We start from the raw sequence: 23677 nt of genomic DNA, 5'->3' as shown, positions 1-23677 counted from the left end.
TTAGAAAGGAATAAATAGGTTTATGTTTGTTTTCTTTTGCAACTTGTCTTTGTGCAGTTAGGGGAATTATAATTGTATGTATTAAGGTTTTTGCCCAGGGGAACATCCTGTATTTTAAATCTGTTGTCTGTGAGATCAGCTGTATGCTGTCTCCCAGAGGTTTTTTTCTTTTTCCTTTCTTTTCTTTAATTAAAAGCCTTCTTTTTAAGAACCTGAATTGATTTTTCCTTGTTTTAAGATCCAAGGGGATTGAATCTGGACTCACCAGGAATTGGTGGGGGAAAGGAGTGGGGATGGTTAAATTCTCCTTGTTTTAAGATCCAAGGGATTTGGATCAGTGTTCACCAGGGACTTGGTGGAGGATGTCTCTCAAGGCTACCCAGGGAGGGGAAGATTTGAGGGGGCAAGAGAGTTTTCCAGGTAAGTCAGAAATCTGGATGGTGGCAGCGAGACCAGATCTAAGCTGGTAGTTAAGTTTAGAGGTGTTCATGCAGGTCCCCACATCTGTACCCTAAAGTTCAGAGTGGGGGTGAGACCTGTGACAGGGACCATGCCCAAGCAGCTTGTTGAGCTACTGGGCCTCATATCAAACCCTTTTTAACATACCAACTGCAAAACAGACACCTCAGGGCCTACAGGTTGGGGAATGGGGGTGGGGGTAAGTGGATGAGAGAAAACCAGCAATCTCTCCTTTACCCGCACGCTGCAGAACATCAGGAGATGTTGCAGACAAAAAAAAGTTGCAGCTTTTGAAAACTGGAATATTTCAGTGAAAATCTGTGAAAAATATTTTTTCTTTTGAAAAAAATTCTGGAAAATACCACTTTCCGACCAACTCTGTTACTAAACATTTTATAAGAATAAAAAGACTTTGATGTATTTAGGTTGCTTTAGACTTTCCATTATAAAGGATTCTTTGAGAAGTTCTCACACCTCTGTTGTGTGCTGCAGACCTTTGATATTAGACAGTGGGAACAATCTCGAGCTACAGAAGTTCCTTTTCTTTGTCTGATGAAATTCAGTTTAGCTTTTGCTGATATAAACTGCTAAAAAGGCTATTTTCCATCTGATTTGCATTTCTCAGGAAAATCTTGGCAGTATGCCAAAATAATAACGAAATGTGTGAATATTCTAATGTTGGGTTCATGCTGGCACAACAGTGCATGCACTGTGACAAGAATGCCTGAGAGCTTCCAGAGACCTGTGGAGTGATAAAGAAGATAGGCACTCCTTTTACCCCACAGGCAGCACATGGACAGGAGTGTCTTCCAGTTGATAGGTGGTAAGGGTTAATAACGAGGCAGAGCTGAGGTGGCTATTGGGATCTCACCTACTTTTCTGTATATTATAAAATATCCTTGTCTGAATGTTTTGTGTGTGTTTTACAAAACAATAACTCTTTTAAAGCTGGAAACAAAGCCATTAAGCCTCTAAGCAAAACTTTCTGTGATTCAGAGGCCCCAGCTGGAGCTCTCTCAGGGCTACTGTTTTGGATATCCTAATTTGAAATCCTTATGCGTGTCGTTTTAAGCTTTGATTACAAGCAACAGTGTAGGCAGTTGGAAGAAAGAGATGAAGAATACTAGCTATTGAGAGGTGGGCTTCAACTGAACAATTCCAAACTTTTGCATGTTGTGTTGGTGCATGACCACACTGTTAAAATAATAGCAAATTATCATCTTGTATATTATCTAATATGCCAGTATTTTCCCCATCACAAAATCCACCTTTCCCCATCAACCTGAAATCTTTTCTCAGTAGCTTAGGTTGTATCATTCACTGAGTGTTGGTTTTCACAAAAATAATAACTTTCCGTAACTCTTCTTTCCAAAAGTGAAGGAGTTGGCCGCTTCGTTGTGCCATCCTTTCCAATATTGGAATTTCCATTTGAGTGCTTTTCGGTATCCAGCTGTGCAGTGTATGGAAAAATTGCACCATACGACACATACTGCCTTATTTCTGTTGCTGGTTTATATCATCATTTTTGTGACTATATGACCACATGTCTGTAACAGGTATATAGCGCTAGTCATTTCCATGCCTTCATTCTTGGAAAATCCAAGTACCTGAAGTTGACTATAGGTACTTATAGGTGCTTAAGGCAGCATGTAGAGAACAGACAACACTAGCAGGGTATAAATATCTGTGTAGATGGTGAGGCACTGCTTATAGAGTAGAATTCCCTACATTCCGGAGCCCCGGGGTATATACTTTACGTTGGCGCTCTGTGCGTCCAAGCAGTGTCTCTCACATCTACACTGCTATTTTTAGTGTCCTGATGCCAGAGTCTTTCCCCACTGCAGCAAAAGACTTTGGCAGGGCGGAGGAAGCAGGGAAAGGTTCTGGTAGCCAAAGCTATATGCTGCTGTATGTAGCTATGGGCCTATTAGAGGAGTAGATGGGTGAGGTTGTATCGCCTGCAATGTGCAGTATGTCAGACTAGACAGTGGTCCTTTCTGGTCTTGTTGTCTGAGTGAACTACACATACTCTACATGCTGCTGCATGTGTAGATAAGGTCTTTGAGTCCATGAAGTAGATGCCAACATTTGTATGAAATGGAAAATAAGAATTAGTTGTATATTGTCATTTATACCACCTCTGACTGGTGACGATGGAATTTAAATCAGAATAGCTCAACTTCAGAGAAAAATTTGACTTTTTTTCTTTTCCCCCAAAAAACCTTACTGCCGCTTATGCTGGCTAACACTATAAAACTAAAACTATACTGATGCTACAAGATAAATAATGGATACAAGAAAATTTACTTCCTTGAGGGGATTTTCTTGGTGGTTAGGGTGATCACTTACAGTTTCATAAATCATGAAAAATACTGTCATTCATAAATAAATGAGTACACCATGGTTTTTTAAAAGTCTGGAATAAAATGTATTCTCTTCCCCCTCTCCAAAAATCAGTGGTACCATTTTAAGTGCAGAATAGTACATAACAAACTGTGAAAGATTTAGGTATTTTATTTGCTTCAGCGTTAGTAGCTTAAATTTCAACCTCTGTCTCAATTCTCATGTCTGTATACTTATACAAGACTTGTGGTTAGCTCACAGCAGCATCACCTGCAGATATTCCTTACAGATCATATAATTTGGGAGAACTTTTCCTATTGAGTATAGATATTTTCATCAAAACTAACTAATGCTATTCTGTATAAACAGATGTAGATGTAGAGCATTTTTATTGTGCATCTGCATGTATATTCTGGGAATGTGTCTTCACTACAGTTAACCCAGCTTCTTACTTGGGTGTTTCTTCTAACACTCTTCCATCCATATACGCAAATCTCTTGCCTTTGTTTAGTGGCACTTTAAACCCAAGCTAGCTGGCAAGGCTGGGGTATGGGTTAGAGCCCAGGTTCTGCTTTCAATCAAGATGGTAATCTGCCCACTTTGCAGTGAGGATGTAAGCTAAATCACTCGAGTGCTGATAACCCACTAGTGTCTTCTCACAATAACTCCTGTGTGCCCAAGGTTCCAGAAGACCAGACAAGTTCTTACACAATTTACTGGGAGAGAATCGTAGTGGTTCAGCTTACTACAGCACAGAGAACCATGGGATATGCTCCTGGAAGTCCTAGTAATACACATGAGGAAGTGCAGCACCAGTGAGGATGCTAACTCAAGTATGTTTGTACAGAATGGCTGCTCATGGTTGGGCAAGACTGGCCTGGATGCCAGTCACCCAAGCTTAACTCTTCAACAAAGACACCTGTAGTGACTTTGTGTATAAGCATTAGAGCTTAAGCTCAGAGAATAATGAAACCGTCTTTGCCTTGAAGAAATCTTCTTATGAAACTGTGTCAGATAAGCAGCTTTCCTTATAATGCGGAGTAAAATAGTAATCTCTGCTGTATTGTATGAAGAACATTCATGGTTATATCAGAAAAGATATTGTGTTACAATTGTACAATACGTCCCATTGTTAAATATACAGCTACAGAAGGCTTTGTTTAAAATAATGTATTTTAAACTGTTGCAAATTATTCTTCACTAGAACAGATTTTATTTTGCATTTCAGTTCTATTTCAAGAAAAGTTTACCTGAAAAATGTATTTGTATGTGTATATCTTTGTATGTTTACACACATTATAGATATACTAAATATTTTATATGCAGTGTGTAATGTATATTAATGTCAATAGTACCTCTGTGTTGAACACATTTCCTCCTAACTCAGCTTCTCATTATGCAGCAATTCTGCAAGCCTCTGCCACATGGAAAGTCTTTAGATTAATTTTACTGTTCAGACACCAAAATGAAATATAATTGTTTGCATTGATTCTAGACACTGTAAAAATCTAAGATGAAACTTGAAGGTATAGCTTGTGTATCATGTGGATCTGATCCTACCATTGATTGCACACTTATCTGATCCTACCATTGATTGCACACTTTCCTGGGAGTTCTGAGTATGCAGGGCACTCCAGATTGGGCCATCATTGATTGTGTATATCAGTGGTTCTCAAACTTGGGCTGCCACTTGTTCAGGGAAAGCCCCTGGCGGGCTGGGCCAGTTTGTTGACCTGCCATGTCCGCAGATTCGACCGATTGCTGTCCCAGGCCAATGTGGGCTGCGGGAAGTGGCGCATGCCAAGGGATGTGCTGGCTGCGGCTTCTTGCAGCCCCCACTGGCCTGGAGTGGCAAACCGCGGCCAGTGGGAGCCGCGATCGGCCGAACCTGCAGACGCGGCAGGTAAACAAACCGGCCTGGCCCACCAGGGACTTTCCCTGAACAAGCGGTGGCCCAAGTTTGAGAACCACTAGTGTATATCACATAAATAGGCTGTATAAAGAAAGCAAATTGTGCTTATCCTACAAAGGTCACATACGAAGTTTTAAAACATCTGTTCTTTGCTGGTCACCATTGTGCAGAGGTGTTTGGTTTATTTTGTTTGTTTGTTTACAAAGGTCCCCAGTTGTATAATCTGATCAGTGTGGTCTGACACTTTCTCCCCCATAAAGTCCGATTGAAGCCAATGGGATCAGAGTTGGATTGTGGGACCTTCCCATTTCGATCAGGTCGTAGATTGTGAGGCCAAACATTGTACTTAACTGTGGTTTGTTTGTTTTTAAACATCTGATTATTTATTAGGGCCAACCACTGTTTGTGTATATACAGAGATGCGCACACACACACACATGCGCGCATTAATAGTACGTTAATAAATGAACTGATCATGTTCATTGTGAATTTTAAAAATTTTCAACCTTATAACATTGCGGAAAAGAAATCAGACCTGCATATTATAGAGAAAATAGCTAAGGTTTCAGAGGAATATTTCCTACAGTAAAGAGAGGTACAAGAAGTAACAAGTTTAACTTTCACTTCCACAACAATTTACATAAAATCTCTGTGGGTTAAAGTCTAGGTTTTACATTACCTCTGTAAATCTCGCATATTTGTCTTGTGTGACTGTAATATGCAGTTTTAGCTCTTTCTATTAAATGATCCTATATTGTATCAAAAGCATAGATTTGTGAAGTTATGAAAGTGCTATTTAAAGAGAGCCACCTTATATGTTCTATAAACTGCTTTAGACTGGAACGACCCTCATGAAGGTAGAAGAATTTTTTAAACTAAAAAAAAAATCTTATTGGCGTTCATTAACTGAGGTTTTTTGATTGGCCAGTCTTTACCATTTCTATGTGAGTTTGATCCAGAGTACAAAGAAACATAAGATTCATTGTTGTTCTTCCTCTATAATTCAAATTGAAAATATTTCATGTAAATATTGTGCTGTATGAAGCAAGAAATTAACATTGACTGTGTTACATTTCCAGGTTCACTCCAGGTCCAATGAGTATGGAGTATGTTGAGCCTATTTTTGAGTTGTTTTCCATTTGTTGTTTCATGGTGTGGTCTTGAATGAAAATACTTTAGCACAACAACCATTAAGAAAAATGGTTGCTTTTTGTGTAAATATTTGCATCTGCATCTAGGTTTATTTTCTACTGTGAAAATTAGCATGTAAAATAGCCCCAAATCACTTTTGCTGCAGGTAATATTTTTAATGTTTTTACGTTTCACTCTTGAAAATTTAACTTTGAAAAAGCTTGTTTTATTCTATTTAGTTAAAGTACAGTGAGTAGAGAATTTACTTTTTAACCCTGCTGTTTTGTATTTCATTTTGCAATAGGGACTCTCTGAGGTATTCAGATACATAATCAAATATTGTAGAAATAAAATGGAGATTTGAGGATGATGCACAGATAAATAGGAGTCTCTACATTGGGATTTTAAAATCAACTACCATTGGCATTCTTATACAAACATAATACAGTCACTCAGCTATTAAAAACCTGATCCACTATTTAAAAAAAAATACAAAAACAAATTTTGGCTTTCTGCCTGATCTCTTTTCAAGTGCTAACACAATGGGGACAGTGGGTGATCTGTCAGTGCATTTGGATTGTTAATGATGGTTTTGTATAAATATTGGGAGGCTAAAAAATAAAATTCACACAGTAAAATATGATTTCCTCTGCCTTTTTTCTGCCGCTCCATGGCTCATACTGTGGTGTGAAATTCTCATTTTACACACTTTGCAGGCAGAGCACATGAATTATGTATTGAGCAAGAGAAATCTTTTGCTTCAAGTCCTGTATGCATTTATCCAGGTTCTATCTCTATTACCAAAATGAATTGCAAATGGAGAAATGTTTGATAGAATATAGCTTAACTTCTTTGTTTAGCATTCAGCTTATTTTCCATAGTAGGTTCTTTAAGTAGGAAGCTGTTTTGATTTTACTGTGGGTTTATTTAAAAAAAAAAAAAAGGAAAGAAAAATGTCACAGAGAAATGCCAAACATCAGAACCTTTTTATAGCCTTGATTTAGAATGCAAGGCTTTTTTTTATTCAGTAGAAATAGCTCCTGGTAATGTTGGTTTCCATCCCTGGCTATTTATTCCCAGAAAGTCAATGAATTTCTCTCCTTGTAAAATTCAAAGAAAAAAATCAAGTTGTAATAAGAGAGACCAGTTTAACTTGCCTTGTCCTTATGTTTGCTGTGACCTGATGTATATTTAATAGTGTTTCCAAGATCTTGGTTATGAAGTAGAAAATAAGACTTGCCTTATGTTTTAACTTTATCTTGATTTGGTTGGTGTGATTTTTCAGGTGGGAGGCTACAGTTCCCAGAAGGCCCTTGTATACTGTTGTTGTTTGAAGGAAAACTACAACTGTTCTGCTCAGCACAGCATTTTAATAAGTCACATAACGACATGTCATTTCCTGCCATGTATTACAGAATTGAAGTAATGATTCTGTAGTTACTGTTGTTCTCCAAAATATTTAAAGGAAAACCTATTCAGGCCTTGAGTTACCTGAGCCCATTAGGGGATGTTCTTCACACACGAACAGATGAAAATTGACTTCAGTGCAGAAAATACATTTTAATTGTCTTTTAAAGAGTCATTTTTCAACCTCTGTGAGATGTTCTTATTAGTTGCTGGTTCAGAAGAGCTATTCCAGAATGTAACACCATGAATATTGGAAGTCATCATTGAAATCATGCAGTTAATTTTATAGTTGTGATGTCACAAAATGGTATATGTTTGAAATCTTCAGTAAACCAGAGGAATATTATGAGGATGTAATGTGGTGGAAAAATTGGTTCAAAGTTCAGTGTCCACTAAAAATGATGAGATCTAAACCTTGAATCTGAACATATTCTAATTACAGGTGGGCTATTTGAGTTCTTAGAATCAAGACAGCTCGGCCTGTGGGTTTGATTCCAGTTCTAGCCGGAATCGGTGTATTCCTTGGTTAAGATGTGGCTAAATTCTTTTGTTTTACTGATCTTTTAAGGGGAGGGTGACATCTTCCTTTGTGTCCCCTTCCTCTTCACATTTTTGTCATCTCTCTCTTGAGCCCCAAAACGTAAATTTGGTGGTAGTGGAAAAGAAAAATGGATTGGCCAAACATACCCTCCTTTCCTTATTATGTGCCCTCAACCCAGATAAGAGTACAGCTGCTCGTCAGATGGCTGTCCTTTAATCTGTACTTCTCTTCCCTACCAATTAGTAGTAGTAGTATTGCTGTGTTGCCCACTCTCATGACTTTTATCATGATTCTCCAGATATTTGATGTTTTTTCTTAAAGTTCCAGCTACTGGAGGCAATTGATTACAAGAGATTGTGGATTTTTTGGACTTGACTCATGATTTTTCAACAGATGGAGTTGGCACTGCTGTTATTGACAGACTCAGGACTCCCAGTCTTTCCCCACAGTAACCCTTTGTGAGAGGGGGACACTTTTTTTTTTTGGTACTGAATTTAATTGATTGCATGAGAGTTTGGTTAGGAGTAGGACTGCAGAAACCTAAGACAGGAGTTAAAAATCTTGGACAGTCCTATCCAGAATGAGGCAAATAATAAAGATGAAACCGTAAGCAGGATTAGCCCTTAGTCCTACCATAAAGCAGAGTCATATGCCACTGCTTTATCCCATTTTGTGTACTGAATGCCTTCCCTTGTCCATATCCACAGCCCTTTTTTGGTCAGGAGGAGAAGAGTGGGGACATGCATCACAGATCTTAACTCAGTTTATATTACATCCTTTGAATGTCTTTTTTTTATTTGATTTCTCTTTTGTATTTTTACTTTTAAATTCATATTTGCCAACTATAGCGTCCTTGAGGAGGCATTCATGCTTAGACATGTTTGAAGAAGTTCAGTTATAAAATAGATGTTTAAGGTGGAAATTTCACAAAAGCACATGCATGCCACAAAGTTAAGCATACATCAAGTAGTCATAAACATACTTGACACTTATGAAAAACATCTGCCTGCTATGCAGGGATCTCATAAACATTAGTAATTTAATATCACTATGCCCCAATAAGATAGATAATAATTATCTCCATTTTACACATGAGAAAATTAGGCATGTAGTAGTCAGATAACACTGCTCTACAGGCAAAATGCTTCTGAAATACATGTAGCCCAACTTTACTAATTCTGGGTCACTGAGAATGAAAATGATGCTTAAAATTGTTGATTGGCTCTAGTTTTCAAGATATGCTATTGGGTCAGTATATACGACCCTTGACTTGGGAATGGCGGAGGATAAGTGAGTTATAAAGGGAAGGGATCTCAATTTAAACCAGAAATGACTAAAATACATCTTTGACTGGATCTGTGAATAAATCTACAACTGGGTTTGGACAGTACTTGCTTTTGAGGCAAAACAATGAATGATGGAATCTGAAGCTGGTATTGCGTCATACATGATATGAATTGCATCATGTTATTCCTAGAAGTCATGGATGATGCAATCATAACAAAGCTTACATCACTCTGCTGAACAAATTGCCCTATATCAGCTCTAGAAATCATACAGTGTCGTGCCCTCTTATTTGTCAGTGTTTGATTTTGCAAAGGGACACATTTCTGTTTAGCCAAAGTGAGCAGAGATGCCTCGTACTTGTGTGAAGAGTGCAGATAACTTCTGCTATGTTTGTGGTGAAGTGACTTTTGCATCACAAAAGCGCAGTATAAGCACTATGGTTAAGAAAGCCTATCACCTTTCTTTTGGCTGCAAAATTGGAGATCAGGACAAGAGGTGGGCCCCACACGGATGCGGAAACACTTGTGCAAGAAATCTTCGCCAGTGGTTGAACAGGAAAAGGAAATCTATGTCTTTTGCAGCGCCAATGATTTGGAGAGAGCCAACAAATCATACCAGCAATTGTTACTTCTGTATGGTGCCTCCAGCTGGGAAAGTTGTGTCAAAGAAGAAAAAGTGAACTGTGCATTATCCAAACATTCCATCAGCTATACGCCCAGAACCCCACGGAGAAGGACTGCCGGTTCCTGATGCACCAGAATCATTCTCACTTGAGTCAGACGAGGAAGAGGAAGAGGATGAAACTTCTGGTCCTGAACCATCAGTGTCACAGGACCCACATTTTCTCCCATCCTCCTCCTCTGAACCACACCTCATAACACAAGGTGAACTGAATGACCTTGTCAGGGATTTGGAACTCCCCAAGAGTAAGGCAGAGCTGTTGGGCTCCAGACTACAGCAGTGGAATCTCCTGGCGGGCTATCAGGGCAAATGGAGCCCATCAATGCTTGCATACTATTGCTGGACAGTGACAAGAGATGCTCCATTTAATGAATACAAGAGACAAGCCAAGAAGCGCCTAATAGACACTGAATAGGACTAAACTATGTACATAATAGTTTTTTACCTTTTTGTTTCATAATAAATTTTATTTATATAACCCTTTTGCTGATTTTTAAAGTGTTACATAAATAGGAGAGGTGAAATATTATCATGTAAAGCAACCATAAACGCATGAAAAGACCTAGGTTTACAATTTATGATTAAAACTCTACTATCTACACAATATACATAGACATAAAATGTAAAAACTTAAATATCTTAGAAACAGTAGCCAATCAGTTGTTTTAATTGTCATATTTGAATTCAGCACATCAAAATAGATAATAAATATCACATATTATCTCTGAAGCAGACGACTTCTCAAAAATTGTAGACCAGTGTAACTTGTCAAAGATCACACCAAAAGGGAGGAAGGATGGTCTTCTGGTTGTTGCCAGACTGGGACTCTGGAGACCTGGATCTGCCACAATTTCCTCTGTGACCTTGGACAAGTCACTTAATCTATCCTGTGTCTGTGTTCCTTAAGATGGAGATAGTATTTCCCATACCTTACAAAGGTGTGTTTTCGACAAAATTATTTTATGATTTATTAATGAGTGAAGAGGGCCATATTCATCCTTAGCAATCTGGATTCTATTTCTGGCTGTGAAACACTTCCACCTGTTTCCAGCCTGTACTAGCCACAAGACCTTCTGTCCCCTGGCATGCTTGAATATATATGAGTATATTAATATTTTGGCAATGGTGTGTATTTGGGGTTGTGGGCTGCTTGGAAGTAAATTAGAATAGCCCTAAAGCTGATATTCATGGGAAACTTACCTTAAAGTAGGACATCAGTGGAGTTTTCCATCTTCCAGTACTCCTTGACCTGTCCCATCTCCAGTAACAAGAAGACTTCACTAGGTGTTATGCTACAAGTTCATTTGCACAGGCAGTTGGCAAACACGTAAAAGAGATGTTTTATAGGTACAAAGGGGAAACCCCTGGTTATTTATGCCAACAGGATTCTGAGTGGTTTGTTAGGCAATGATTCTTTGGAGAATGGTGCTCCCCTCCATCCCTGACAGACCTTCAAATCCCACAAGTTTAATAGATTTTAAGGCCAGAGGAAACCATTACATGATCTTGTCTGACCTCCTGTGTAGCACAGGCCATTAATTTTCTGCCAGTTACTCTTGCACAGAGCCCAATAACTTGTTTAACTAAAGCATGTCTTCCAAAAAGGAATCCAGTCTCCATCTGAAGACAAGAGATTGAGAATCTGCCATGTACCTTTGTAGTTAGTTCTGATGGTTTGTCATTCTCACTGTTAACAATGTATGCCTTATTTCAAATTTGAATTTGACTGGCTGTGACATCCAGCAATTGGTACTTGTTATGCCTTTCTCCACTAGATTAAAGATCTGGTGTATTCTCCCCATGAAAGTACTCAAACTATACTTCATCCTCTTTTGAGCTCTAAGGATCTCACTGTGTAAAGCATTTGGGCCATCTCTTGAATCATTCGTGTGGCTCTTTTTTGCACCCTCTCCAAATTTTCCACATCTTTTAAAAAATGTGGATGCTGTACATAGTATTTCAATATCGGTCACCTCCCTAATCCAACTCTCCTGGTTATACATCCAAGGATCACATTCGCCCTTTATGCCATAGCATCACACTGGGAACTCACACTGAATTGTCTGTTCATTATGACCACTATCTCCCTTTTAGAGTCACTGCTGTCAAGGATAGAGTCCCCCATTCTGAAGGCATGGCCTGCTTTCTGTCTTTAGATGTGGCTGTATTAAAACAAATTTTATTTGTTCTGTAAGTAAGGTCCATTCAATCTGGATTGCTTGGTATGACTGCCCTGTCATTATCTACAACATTGCCAATATGCGCATCATCCACAAATTTCAAGATTAAATCTGTAATTCTTGCTGGCAGGGGCCATCTTTTTATTGTTTGAACAGTGCCTGTATTGGATCAGTGGTCCATGACTGGGTCTTATATGCGCCACTTCATCCAAATGAATGCAATATTATTATTTGTACTGAATTTGTGGGGTCAGAGATTAAGATTGGTTTACCTTCTAAAGGGGTAATTTCACCAAATTTTCCATTTGCATCCTCTGTAGAAAATCCTGAAAGGTTCAGTCTCTCCCTAGAAGTTTTATTTGAATACCAAATAGTAAAACAAGCTTAGTAGGGGCCTCAGAAATGTTCATTTTAACTAACAATTTTTTTTGTGGAATACAGTTCATTTTATCTATGGTAGGAAATCCTTCTCACAAGGTGAACTCTCAGAATGCTGAGCAGAGCAAAATGGGTATATTTTTTCTTTTAAAGCAAAGAAAATATTCTTTGCTATTGTAAAAGTGTTGAAGAATCTTTTTATTGACATGGCAAAAATGAAGTATTCATATATTTTGACAGAGAAAAGAAATGGCAGTACCAGAGAAAAAAGCTTCTACTAAACAAGATGTGTCCCTACTAGACTTGGATGATTGTAAGTAATTTGGTTATATAACATTATTTATTTCTTTAAGAATGTGATCAAAGAATCTTTCATGTCAACAAGATAAATTCCTAATAATTTCCATAAATTTTAAATGGCTGAAGTAATGATCCTGTTCATTTATCATACCAATTAGCTGGCACACATATAGATGTTAGTAAAATCACATACTTGCTCTTTTAAATGTGTAATTTGAAATTTGTGCTTGTCAAGTTTAGAATTTTGTTAGAAAGTACCCTTTTTAATGTGCTAATATTTGAAACATGCGTTTGTTTTGTGTGTTGTGACTTCATTTACCACTCAAGTGGGCTTATTGCCTCAGGTGTACCTTAGACATTCCTTAGGATGTATTGGTTTAGTCAGTATGGCAGCTAATTCAACTACAATAGAGAAGACATTAAGAATTAAAATTTGAAGATCAGATAACAAGGCAGTACTGAAAAAAATGGAAAGATCTGGAACTGTTTTCCTATCTAAATTCTGTAGTGTGGATTCTTTAGGATTATATATGTCTTATTTTCAGACTCGTTCCTGAAAGTGAAATGCATACAGAAGTCATATTTGCATCAGTGAGAGGCATGCATGTGGAATTTTAAAAAGATTTAGGTCTATTGTCTTTAATTTTTCAAACACCATGAAAGCATATGGCACTGTCCAGGTAGCACAGAAGTAATGAGTATGAAATACACAGGAAGAGTATGAGAGTAGCAGTGGGGGAGAAGGAACAAATAACTGTTGTTTCAATTTAGAAAAGGAAGTTGTATTGAACATATGACGTAATAAAATCAGTAAAGTTGATTTATTACATTTTCTTAGTTTCTGTTGGACTTCCACAGTCATTCTTCAAAGCACTTTACATTAAGTTCAGACTTTTTGGTAGACATGAATTTCACATTGGGAGTTTATCATTATCTTCTGAGATATACCAGCTTAGTATCTTCCTAAGTTTTAAAAAGTGTTTGAGCATAACTCAGCTAAATCAAGATGCTAAGTTAGCATACATCCTATTAATTGAAGTATTTAATTGCCTTTAACAATGTATTTCATTTTAAAAAATTGTTAAATCCACTTTTATTAACTGTTCTTTTCCTGCAGTCAATCCTGTGTCGACTCTTGTAGCAGTTCCCACTCCAGCTATTCTCTCTCCAAGTTTAGTTGCTGACCTAGAGGGTTTAAGCTTGTCAAGGTCATCAGTCATTGATGTAAGTAATCTTTTTTCTCCCCAAAACTCCAGCTAAACAAGAACAAATCCACTCAGTTTAGTAGTTTCATGTGTTTCTGGGGAAGTCATTGATGAAAGTACCGTAACAGGTACTTTTTAAAGGATGTTGCAATTTCTCAATCTAGAATCTGTAGACAAATTGAACAACTTTTCCTGATCTATATTTGTGGCAACTGGAAAGCTGGGGAAAGGAAAGTATGAATAATGAACATTTAAAATGGCTGCCTTCACTTGGTATTGTACAACTATTTTAAATATGGGCTCTTGCTCAGTCCTTCCCTCCAACTTGACTTTCTTTCCAACCCCACGAAACTTACACACTTACAAATTAGAACCGAACATGCACAAATCCAGTGAAAATGTTTCTAAAAATTAGAAACTTGAAGTAATTGCTTGATGCTGGGTCCAGGAAGAAAGGAAAAACAAATTGCCAAGATACCAAAACATTTACACAGATAACACTGAATAAAAACATGTGGACTTACTATTTCTCAGCCTGATGCTTTACCAGTATTTCCTCCACCAACTCCTCTTACCATGAAAGAAAGCAAAACTAAAAATTGACTACTTTCAGTTATAGACAGTTTGGCATGGCTACAAAGAGTACAGACACAGAAAATGTGAGGAGTGGAAAGTGTATACATTTACTATAAAATGATGGTGCCAGTGCCCATTATCCCCATCCAAGACCTTATATAATTATAATTCCATACAAGTGACAACTCACTTTGTGAAAGGTAACAGGGCAGCATCTTCTTGTGCTGATGCAGCCAAAGCTGGCATGACATCACTGTAGCTACGTAATTTGTGTCACTTCACCTCCCTGGGGTTGGGTCTTCTGTATACTGGGAGTTGTAACTATCAGTATAGTTACATCAGTGCAAGTGCTGCTGTAGATGTACTGCACCATTGTAAACTGTGACTTGCCCATGGTAGGGTTCGGACTGTGCAGCTACATTGCTGTAAGGCCATTGAATTGTATCTTCTGCTAGTGATAAGAAAGTATATTGACCTTCTTTGTCCAACTTTTCTGCAACACAGAGAAAAGCCACTAGGATTCAGTGACTCTTTCCCTTAACACCAGAGCTGTTATGTTTGTCCTGTTGTTCTCATTTCGGACTTGTCTACACAGGGAAATTGACTTGACCTAGCTTTCCAGAATAACTATTCTGCTGCCACAGTTCTGGAATAACTCTGCCATGTGGACACTGATCCAAAATAAAAGTGACTCTATTCCAGAATAGAGTATCCACACGGAGTTCTTCTGGAATAGCTAAATTATACCAGACAAGATATTCTGGAATAGTTATGCTGATCAATTTTCCGTGTGTAGAGAAGGCTCCAAGTATTTTTAAGCATTAAACCGTTCAGTAAGCTACAGGTGTCTATAATGGGCAGTAACCGTATGCGTGTTTTCCAAATAAGTAGAATAAATAACAGAGTGTATTTCACATAATTGGTTTCATATCTTTTTCTGTTTTGTTACTAATGCATGTTAGTTTTGGAATGCCCATTTATACTATTATATTATATAGTATAGTATTTTATACTAGTATACTATCAAGAACTTCTATTTCTTTTTTCTGATGCTTCATTAAGGTCCAATCCAGTTCCCATTGGACTCAATAAAAGTTGGATCAGGCCTTTGATGGTTGTTTCTTGCAACATGTACTGAGTTAATTCAGGTTTATTAATTCCAATGTGTTGAGGAAGCATCCTTTGTTAGCTGGCTGTTTTTTTCATTTCAGTATTTTATCTCATCTCTTCTTTGTTCACACTTTGTTGTCAGCACATTCCAATGGAAGATGGAAAATCTATAGAAATTAAGCTTTCCAATATCCTTGTGAGGTGGAGGTGGAATTCCCATTTTACAGTTAGGTGTAGCTGAGATTCGAAGGCAGTTTTGACTTGTCCAAGAATCCATAAGAAGTCATAGGAAACCATGAAATAGAAATAAGAACTTTTGATAACCAGCCCTGTATTTTAGCTGCAGTAGCATTCTTTCTCTTATAGTAAATACTGCGGTATTACATCTTTTTTTAGTTGGCCTACAAAAAGTATTTAAGCCCTATGTAAGTTAAAACCAATCTCTCATTCTCCTTCCTTCAGTCTCATTATTTGAAATTTTCCTTTAAGAAATTTCCCTTTGTTACTTTTCAATATTTAATCTTAAAAATATTTTTATGTTGAGAAAAAATGTATTTAATAAATACTTGCAAAGTTCCATATATTGATACAGGGGACAATTTCCATGTGCTAGCAGAACTGAAGAAGAAGAAGTTGGGTTCTGAAAGATGTATTTCATGCAAAACTGTCTTCCTGGTGTCAGAAGACCATGTTAGATGTCGTAAGTCAGTGGTTCGCTTCCAGGGGGTACCTCAGTTCATCTAGATATTTGCCTAGTTTTACAACTGGCTTCATAAAAAGCACTAGCAAATTCAGTACAAGCTAAAATTTCATACAGACTGAATGAGACAGTAAGCAACTCTTCAGTAATAGTGTGCTGACACTTCTGTATTTTTATGTCTGGTTTGTAAGCAAGTAGTTTTTAAGTGAGGTAAAATTTGGAGTATGCAGGACAAATCAGACTCCTGAAAGGGGTACAGTAGTCTGGAAAGGTTGAGAACCACTGCTATAAGTGACTCAGAGAAGGCTGTTTTTCTTCTGGGTGTTCTATTTGCTGGACCTTACACTCAGAGCACATAAGGAGAGACTGAATAGATGAATAGCAAGTGTTCCTGCTTAAAGAGGCCCTTTTAGCTAAATCTTTGGGTTCCGGAACATCATCAGATCCAAAAACTGAGGCCTATTTCAGTTCCAGTCACCTTATCTAGCAAGACTGTGGTGCCTAAAGGATCCAGAGGATCAGGATCTTTCTCAGTTCTGGTTCTTTTCCATTGGAGTCTCCCATATTATGCATCAAAAACACCGTCTGTACAGTTGGCAACTAAGAAGCCTAGGATCACTGTGTCAGTTCCAAAGACAAGAGAGAAGATAGCCACTGTTAGCAGTGCCAGATCCCATGGGTCAGATTTATTGGATCCATCTGATTCAGACATGGCCTTGCACTTCTAACCCTGAAACTTAAGCCAGTTCTATGATCAATCTTAGCTGAGGAGTGTGGAGCTTAATCTCTTTTCAGATCCACTGCATTTTAAATTTGCAGAAACAGCACCATTCTCTGTTCCTGTTTCTGTGCTCTCCTCCAATCTGGTTGCTGATGTTCACTGTTCAGCTTCTGAGTTGATCCAAGCAAGAAATCTATGGGGAAAGCAAAAGAGAAGCTTTGTCAGGTTGTAAATCTGCATCTCTTTGACTTAAAAGAGGGGTAGAGAAGAGGATACTGAAAGTCTTTTTCTGGTTCCATCTTTGTCATTCTCCTCCTAAGACTGCTCCAAGTTCGCCAAGCAGATTCTCACCTTTTGATGTCAATTCATCCTCCGGTGCCATTGTTATCTCACTGAGATCCATAGCGAGTCCTCACTTAAAGGAAGACAGAGGAAGAGTTAAAAGGCCTGAACCATCCAGTTTTGTACCACTGAAATCTGGTTTCCTCAATCTTTTGGTCAGTTTGTATCTTCTCCTATGGATAGGTTCTTAGATCCCAGGTACTGGAGAGACTGGCAGTCCTGGACTCCAGGGTCTTATTGAGCTCGGCCTCGGAAGGTTTTGAGTTATCCACCTCATGGATGGAGAAGCGATGTCCTGACTTACAAAAATTCAGTGGTGGTGGAATCTTCAGATCCAGTTTCACTGAATCCGGCTGCTGCTCAGATGGTGTGCTGGACGACAAGGACGAGAGAGCTCCTCTTTTGAGCTGGATCACATGGTTATAGTCTTTGATTCAAATTTGTCAACTGATCAACAAATGGATGTTGCCTCTGCTTTGTCTCCTTCTGACAATGCTCTACAGTGCATTACTTTGTGGATTGTCTGGCATTGTTTGATCCTGAACAGCCAGGAAGTCAACATTGGTCCTATTTCAAAGCATCAAGTTAGGTGGCATTTCTGCCAACTGAGTTCCAGACGATTTGCCACCCTTGTTTGGAATTACAGTCTTAACCCTCAACTACAGCCTGAATGTGCCTGAGGTTGCTGGGTCATATGGCTGCTTGCATACAGGTAGTCCAATTTGCCAGGCTGCAGCTACATCCTCTTCAGATGTGGCTGAACTCATATTGTCCGAATTACCGTCCCTTGGACAGTCTGATCTAAATTCCTCCACTGAGCCTGGATTCCTTATGATGGTGGACAGTTCAGGGCAATGTGTGCCATGGCATTCCCTTCACTTGGTCTCTGCCAATCAGTACTGTTGTCACAGATGCCTCCTTAATGGGTTGGGGAGCCCACCTGTGGCTGCTGGAAGTTCAAGAGCTGTGGTCAGAACAGGAAGCTTCTGTGGCATCTACAGTGCCTGTCGGACCTTTCAAGATCACAGCAGGTCTCCGTTTGAGCTTCTGGCAACTTCTTCCTTCTCCCTTTTGTGTCAGAAAACTGCTTTCTTTGTGGTGATAACATCTGCAAGGTGTTTGAGAGTTTCAGGCTTGGATGGCAGACTCTCCCTTACATGCAGGTTTTCCGAAGACAAAGTGACCTTGTGGCAGCAGCCTAAATTTTTGCCTAATGTGGTTTATCAGTTCAGTTGTATCTACCTGTGTTCCCACCTCATCCCCCCCAAGCTGGTTCAATCCAAGAGGAGTAGCATCTTCACATGATGAATGTGAGGTAATGTCTAGCTTTCTGCCCGGATATGACTAAAAAACCCTTTCCATCCTCACCTCATCTGATTGTGTCATGCTGACCTAATGGAGGGTCAAGCAATCTCTTTCTAGATGATCTCTAGGTGGATAACCACCTCTATCGTGACAGCATATGAAGTTGCTCAGACTACATTCCACCTCACTTCCCCTGCTGTTCTGTGAGAGCCTAGGTCAGGGGTAGGCAACCTATGGCATGTGTGCCGAAGGCGGCGCGCGAGCTGATTTTCAGTGGCACTCACACCACCCAAGTCCTGGCCACTGGTCTGGGGGACTCTGCATTTTAATTTAATTTTAAATGAAGCTTCTTAAACATTTAAAAAACCTTATTTATTTTACATACAACAATAATTTAGTTATATATTAAAGACTTAAAGAAAGAAACCTTCTAAAAATGTTAAAATGTATTACTGGCACGTGAAACCTTAAATTAGGGTGAATAAATGAAGACTCAGCACACCACTTATGAAAGGTTGCAGACCCCTGGCCTCGGTGATGCTGATTGCATTTCTAAGAGATGTTCCCATTTGGGGCATTTGCAAGGCTGCCACTTGATCCTCTGTACATATATTTGTGAACCACTATGCATTATCCTTCATGCTAAGATGCAAACTGTGGGAAGGCAATCCTTTTTTAAATAGACTTGGAGCCCCACCTCCTGCAAATACTGCGTGAGACACCTACATGGAATACTTGAAGAAGAAAACAGTTACTTACGTAACTATTGTTCTCTCAGTCCGGTGCAGATATGTATTCCATAATCAACCCACCATCCATCCCCGCTGCATTGGAGTCTCTGCCCCTGATGTTCAGTGTGAAGGAACTGACGAGGATCAGGGTGGTATCACCCTTAGCCCCTCCCTGGCCGTATAAGGTCAAGAGACGTGAACACCTCCCCAACAGGTACTGCTAGATAAAGCTCTCTAGTTCTGATGCATTGGGCATGTGCACACTTACATGGATTATACATCTGCATCGCATCTTGGAGAAGTTCTGGTTTCAAAAGCTAACCCATAAATTCAGTAATTTCCTCACTTTCAGTTAATGATTAGTTCACCATTCTTGATTTAAAGGATGCATATTTCCATATTTCTATCCAGCCAAATTATCAGAAGTATCTACATTTTGTAGCGGTACAGAGACATTTTCAGTACAAGGTTCTACTATATGGGCCTGTCTACAACACTAAGAATCTTTACAAAGAGCTTTTCTGTCATAGCAGCACGTCTAAGAAAACAGGGTAGTTTTGTTTGCCCATATTTAGATGAGTGGCTGATAAAATCCTCTTCACATGTCAATCTGCTACTTCACATCATCTTTATAACCTTCCTCCTTATTGATTTGGGGCTGCTTCTGAACATCAAAAAGTCAAATCTCTACCCAACTCAGATAATTCATTTAATAGGCTCTATACTGAACTCAGTAGCAAGAAGAGCTACTGAAGAAAGATTTCTGAAGATAGATCAGTCTGTTGAGAGGTTTGACTCTGTCAAACCGAGAAAGTGTGGTGTTTGGTTTTTTTTTTGGATCTCATGGGCCTTATGGCAGCAACCACTTATGTTACTCTATTTGCTCATCTCAGAATGAGCTTGATGCAGCTTTGGGTGTCTCAAGTTTACAGACCCAGTCTAGACAGTCTTCAGATGTTAGTAACCATGCCTCAGGATGTTCTAAATTTTGTTGATGTGATGGACAGACAGGCCAATTGTTCTCAGAAGTGTCTTGTTCAATCCGTCTTCACCATCTGGCAAATTAGCTCAACGTGAACAGTTCTCAGATGCACAAATGGTCTCTGAAGGATCAAATGATACAAAAGATTTTTCTAGTTTGGATTTACTGGTGTAGACTTGTGTGCAACCAGGTTCAACAAAAAGTCCCATTTCTTCTGTTCAAAAGTAGCCACGGGCAATCAATTAATCTTGGACACTTTCCTGCGGCATTGGGGAAGGGGCCTTCTGTATACTTCCTCCCACTTTCCATTAATTCAGAAAGCAGCAAAGATGAAGCTTGGAAAGGGCAAGGTTGATCTCGATGCCCCAGTTTGGCCAAGACAGCAGTGATACGTGGACCTATTTCAGCTGTCATTTGGAGTTTTCAAACATCTCCCTTTGTTTCCAGACCTGTTGTTGCAGCAGCATGGCGGGACCCTTCATCCGTATTCTCACTGTCCTCATTTGGTGGCCTGGTTATTGGACTTTGACTAATCTTGAATAGTTCTGTCCCAGATTAGTTCAAAATTAGCTCCGTTCAAGAAAACAATCTACAAGGAAGTGTTGTTACTTCAAAAGGACTAGATTTATTTATTGGATGCGGGAAAAATCTAGATCCCCAATTACCAGTTCTTGTCCCTGAATTCCATAGTATTTAATGCATGTGAAAACTGAAGAGTGATCTGATTCTTGCTTAAGGATTCACTTGGCACCTCTTTCAGCTTATCACATGTTGACCAATAACAAATACAGTTAAAAGATTTATGAAGGGATTGTGTGTCCCATTTTGAGAGATCAGGGGTATTAATTTGCTTTTATCTATGCTTATGAAACCACCTTTTTAACCCTTGGCAGAGTATTCTTTATTTTATTTGTCTATTAAAACAGTATTTATTATTGCTTTAACATCAGCCAGAAGAGTGAGCAAATTATCTGCTCTGATGGCTGATCCAGTATTTACTCTTTTTCAAAAAGACAAGATGCTCTTAGACCAGATGCTGGATTACCATCAAAATAGTGTCTGAGTTTTCATATTAATCAGTTGATCAATTTACATAAGAACATAACAAAGGCCGTACCGGCTCAACCAACGGTCCATCTTGCCCAGTATCTTGTCTACCAACAGTGACTAATGCTAGGTCCCCAAAGGGAGTGAATCTTACAGGTAATGATCAAATGATCTATCTCCTGCTATCCATCTCCACCCTCTGACAAACAGAGGCTAGGGACACCATTCCTTACCTGTGTTTGCTCGAAAGCTGCATGCTAATAATCTGCTATACATACTTTGGATCAGCTGTTCTCAAACTTTAGCAACCTGAGGACCCCCATTTTGATTTAAAAAAATTTGGAGGCCCCCAAATCTTGCTCAGCCCCAGACCCTCCCTCCCCTCCACCCCTTCCCCTAAAGGGTACCCTGCAGCCACCAGCTGCTGCAAGTGGCTTCTAACCCTTGTGCAGTTGCCTCCCTTCAGGCAATGTGAGGATCTGCAGATCCCCATTTTGTCCTGGATATTTTTAGTAAAAATAATGGATGAGTCATGGCTTCTGTGAATTTTTCTTTTTTGCCCATGACCTGTCTGTGACTTTTACTAAAAATCAAGATTCAAGATAATTTTGTCACAATACATTTTTTGAGACAGTCATATATTTGTTATGCCTTGAATACCGGTAGCTGTAGAATTGTAATTAAAAAAAATTTCTCTGATGCTGTCTCCACCGCTGGCTCTCCAAGTCAAAGTGAAAAATACTAACCATTTGCTTCACTTTGTAGATGAGCTCATCAGTGGCCTGGGGCAATAGGGAGATGTCATAACATTTTTCCCAGATCTGGACCTTAGCGTCCAAAATATGAGTGTTAGCATGAAAACCTCCAAGCTTAGTTACCAGCTTGGACCTGATAACGTTGCCACCAGCAGGGATTTATACAGTGCCTAGCTCACTGTGGTCTTCCCAAAACCTTCCTTCGGGGACCCCGAGACTCAGATTCCTTGAGTCTCACAACAAAGGGGAATAAACCATCTCCCTTCCCCCCCTCCCCTCCAGGTATTCCCTCCCTGGGTTCCTGGAGAGATATACAGAAGCAAGCTCCGTGAATCTAAACAGAGGGACTCCATCCTCCCTGTTTCCAGTCCTGGAAAACACAAGTACCGAGAGGGCTAATCTCTCTTCCCCCCTCTTCACCCTGAGGGTATGCAAAGTCAGGCTAGTAAATCTAACACGAAGAGATTTTCCCCCTTACTTCTTCCTCCCACCAATTCCCTGGTGAGCTGCAGACTCAATTCCCTGGAGTCCCCACTAATGAAAAACTCCAACGGGTCTTAAAAAGAAAGCTTTATATAAAAAGAAAGAAAAGGACATAAAAATGGTCTCTCTGTATTAAGGTGACAAATCCAGGGTCATTTGCTTAAAAGAAAAAAATGAATAAACAGCCTTATCCAAAAAGAATACAATTTAACACATTCCAGCACCTACACACATGTAAATACAAAAGAAAACAATATAAATCTATGGTCTTACTATCTTTGTACTTACAACTTGGAAACAGAAGATTAGAAAGCCAGGAGATAGAAAAATCACTCTCATAGCCGAGAGGGCACAGACACAAGACAAAGAACAATGAACTCACACACAAACTTCCCTCCACCCAGATTTGAAAAAGTCTTGTTTCCTGATTGGTCCTCTGGTCAGGTGTTTCAGGTTACTGGTGTTACCCCTTTACAGGTAAAAGAACATTAACCCTTAGCTATCTGTTTATGACAGGAGAGGAGCAACAGTGAATCAGAGGCCTCAAAAGATAGGTGGAAGAGATAAATAGTGGAGGGTAAACAAAGGATGAAATACTCCACAGTTCTGTTCTAATCAACTCTTCCTGAAACATGGACAGAGTGGGGAGCCAAGCTTTTTTTCTCGGTTTCTAATTCTGGCATCCCCTACTTGTCAGTAACTGCAGGGGAAGAGTACTAGCAATAAGTAGCTCTTACATTTCAGATTAGTTTTGAGAGAGGGAAGGGCAGAAGATCAACAAAGTCAGAGCATGACAGAATTGAAATCTATACCTCTATGCAATCTACCTCAAACATCTCTCTGCAGCTTTGTGATGCAGTGTGACGGGACTACAGTGTGTTTAGAGTAATGCATTTCTTGCACATCATTCCAACAGGTCGTCTTAACTTGTGCAAAGAGAGAGTCTGCAATTGACAGTTTTGCAGAAATGGAAGTCAAATAAATAAGATACTTTAAAGATATTTATAGAGCTTGCTTATCGAGCCTAATTCTGTCTGCCAATCTGTGTATTCATTCTCTCATTGACTCTTATGGGAGTTGTTTTGTGATTTAGGAGGCAAT

The 23677-nt window shown here is 39.1% G+C and overlaps 1 protein-coding gene across 2 annotated transcripts in view; it reads left to right on the top strand.

Moving 5' to 3' along the window:
- The window catches only part of AP3B1 (adaptor related protein complex 3 subunit beta 1), a 312676-nt gene that overhangs the window by 206931 nt on the left and 82068 nt on the right, over nucleotides 1-23677 (top strand). For both annotated transcript variants that reach the window (XM_030566153.1, XM_030566152.1), the window contains exons 21-22: nucleotides 12560-12632; nucleotides 13737-13843. In XM_030566153.1, the coding sequence (XP_030422013.1) occupies nucleotides 12560-12632; nucleotides 13737-13843 (180 nt within the window). The remainder of the gene's footprint in view (nucleotides 1-12559; nucleotides 12633-13736; nucleotides 13844-23677) is intronic.

The sequence above is a fragment of the Gopherus evgoodei genome, chromosome 6 (assembly GCF_007399415.2).
Source record: "Gopherus evgoodei ecotype Sinaloan lineage chromosome 6, rGopEvg1_v1.p, whole genome shotgun sequence".
Taxonomy (NCBI): Eukaryota; Metazoa; Chordata; order Testudines; family Testudinidae; genus Gopherus; species Gopherus evgoodei.
Note: the sequence above shows the minus strand (reverse complement) of the source record. Positions and strands in the feature narration are given on the sequence as shown.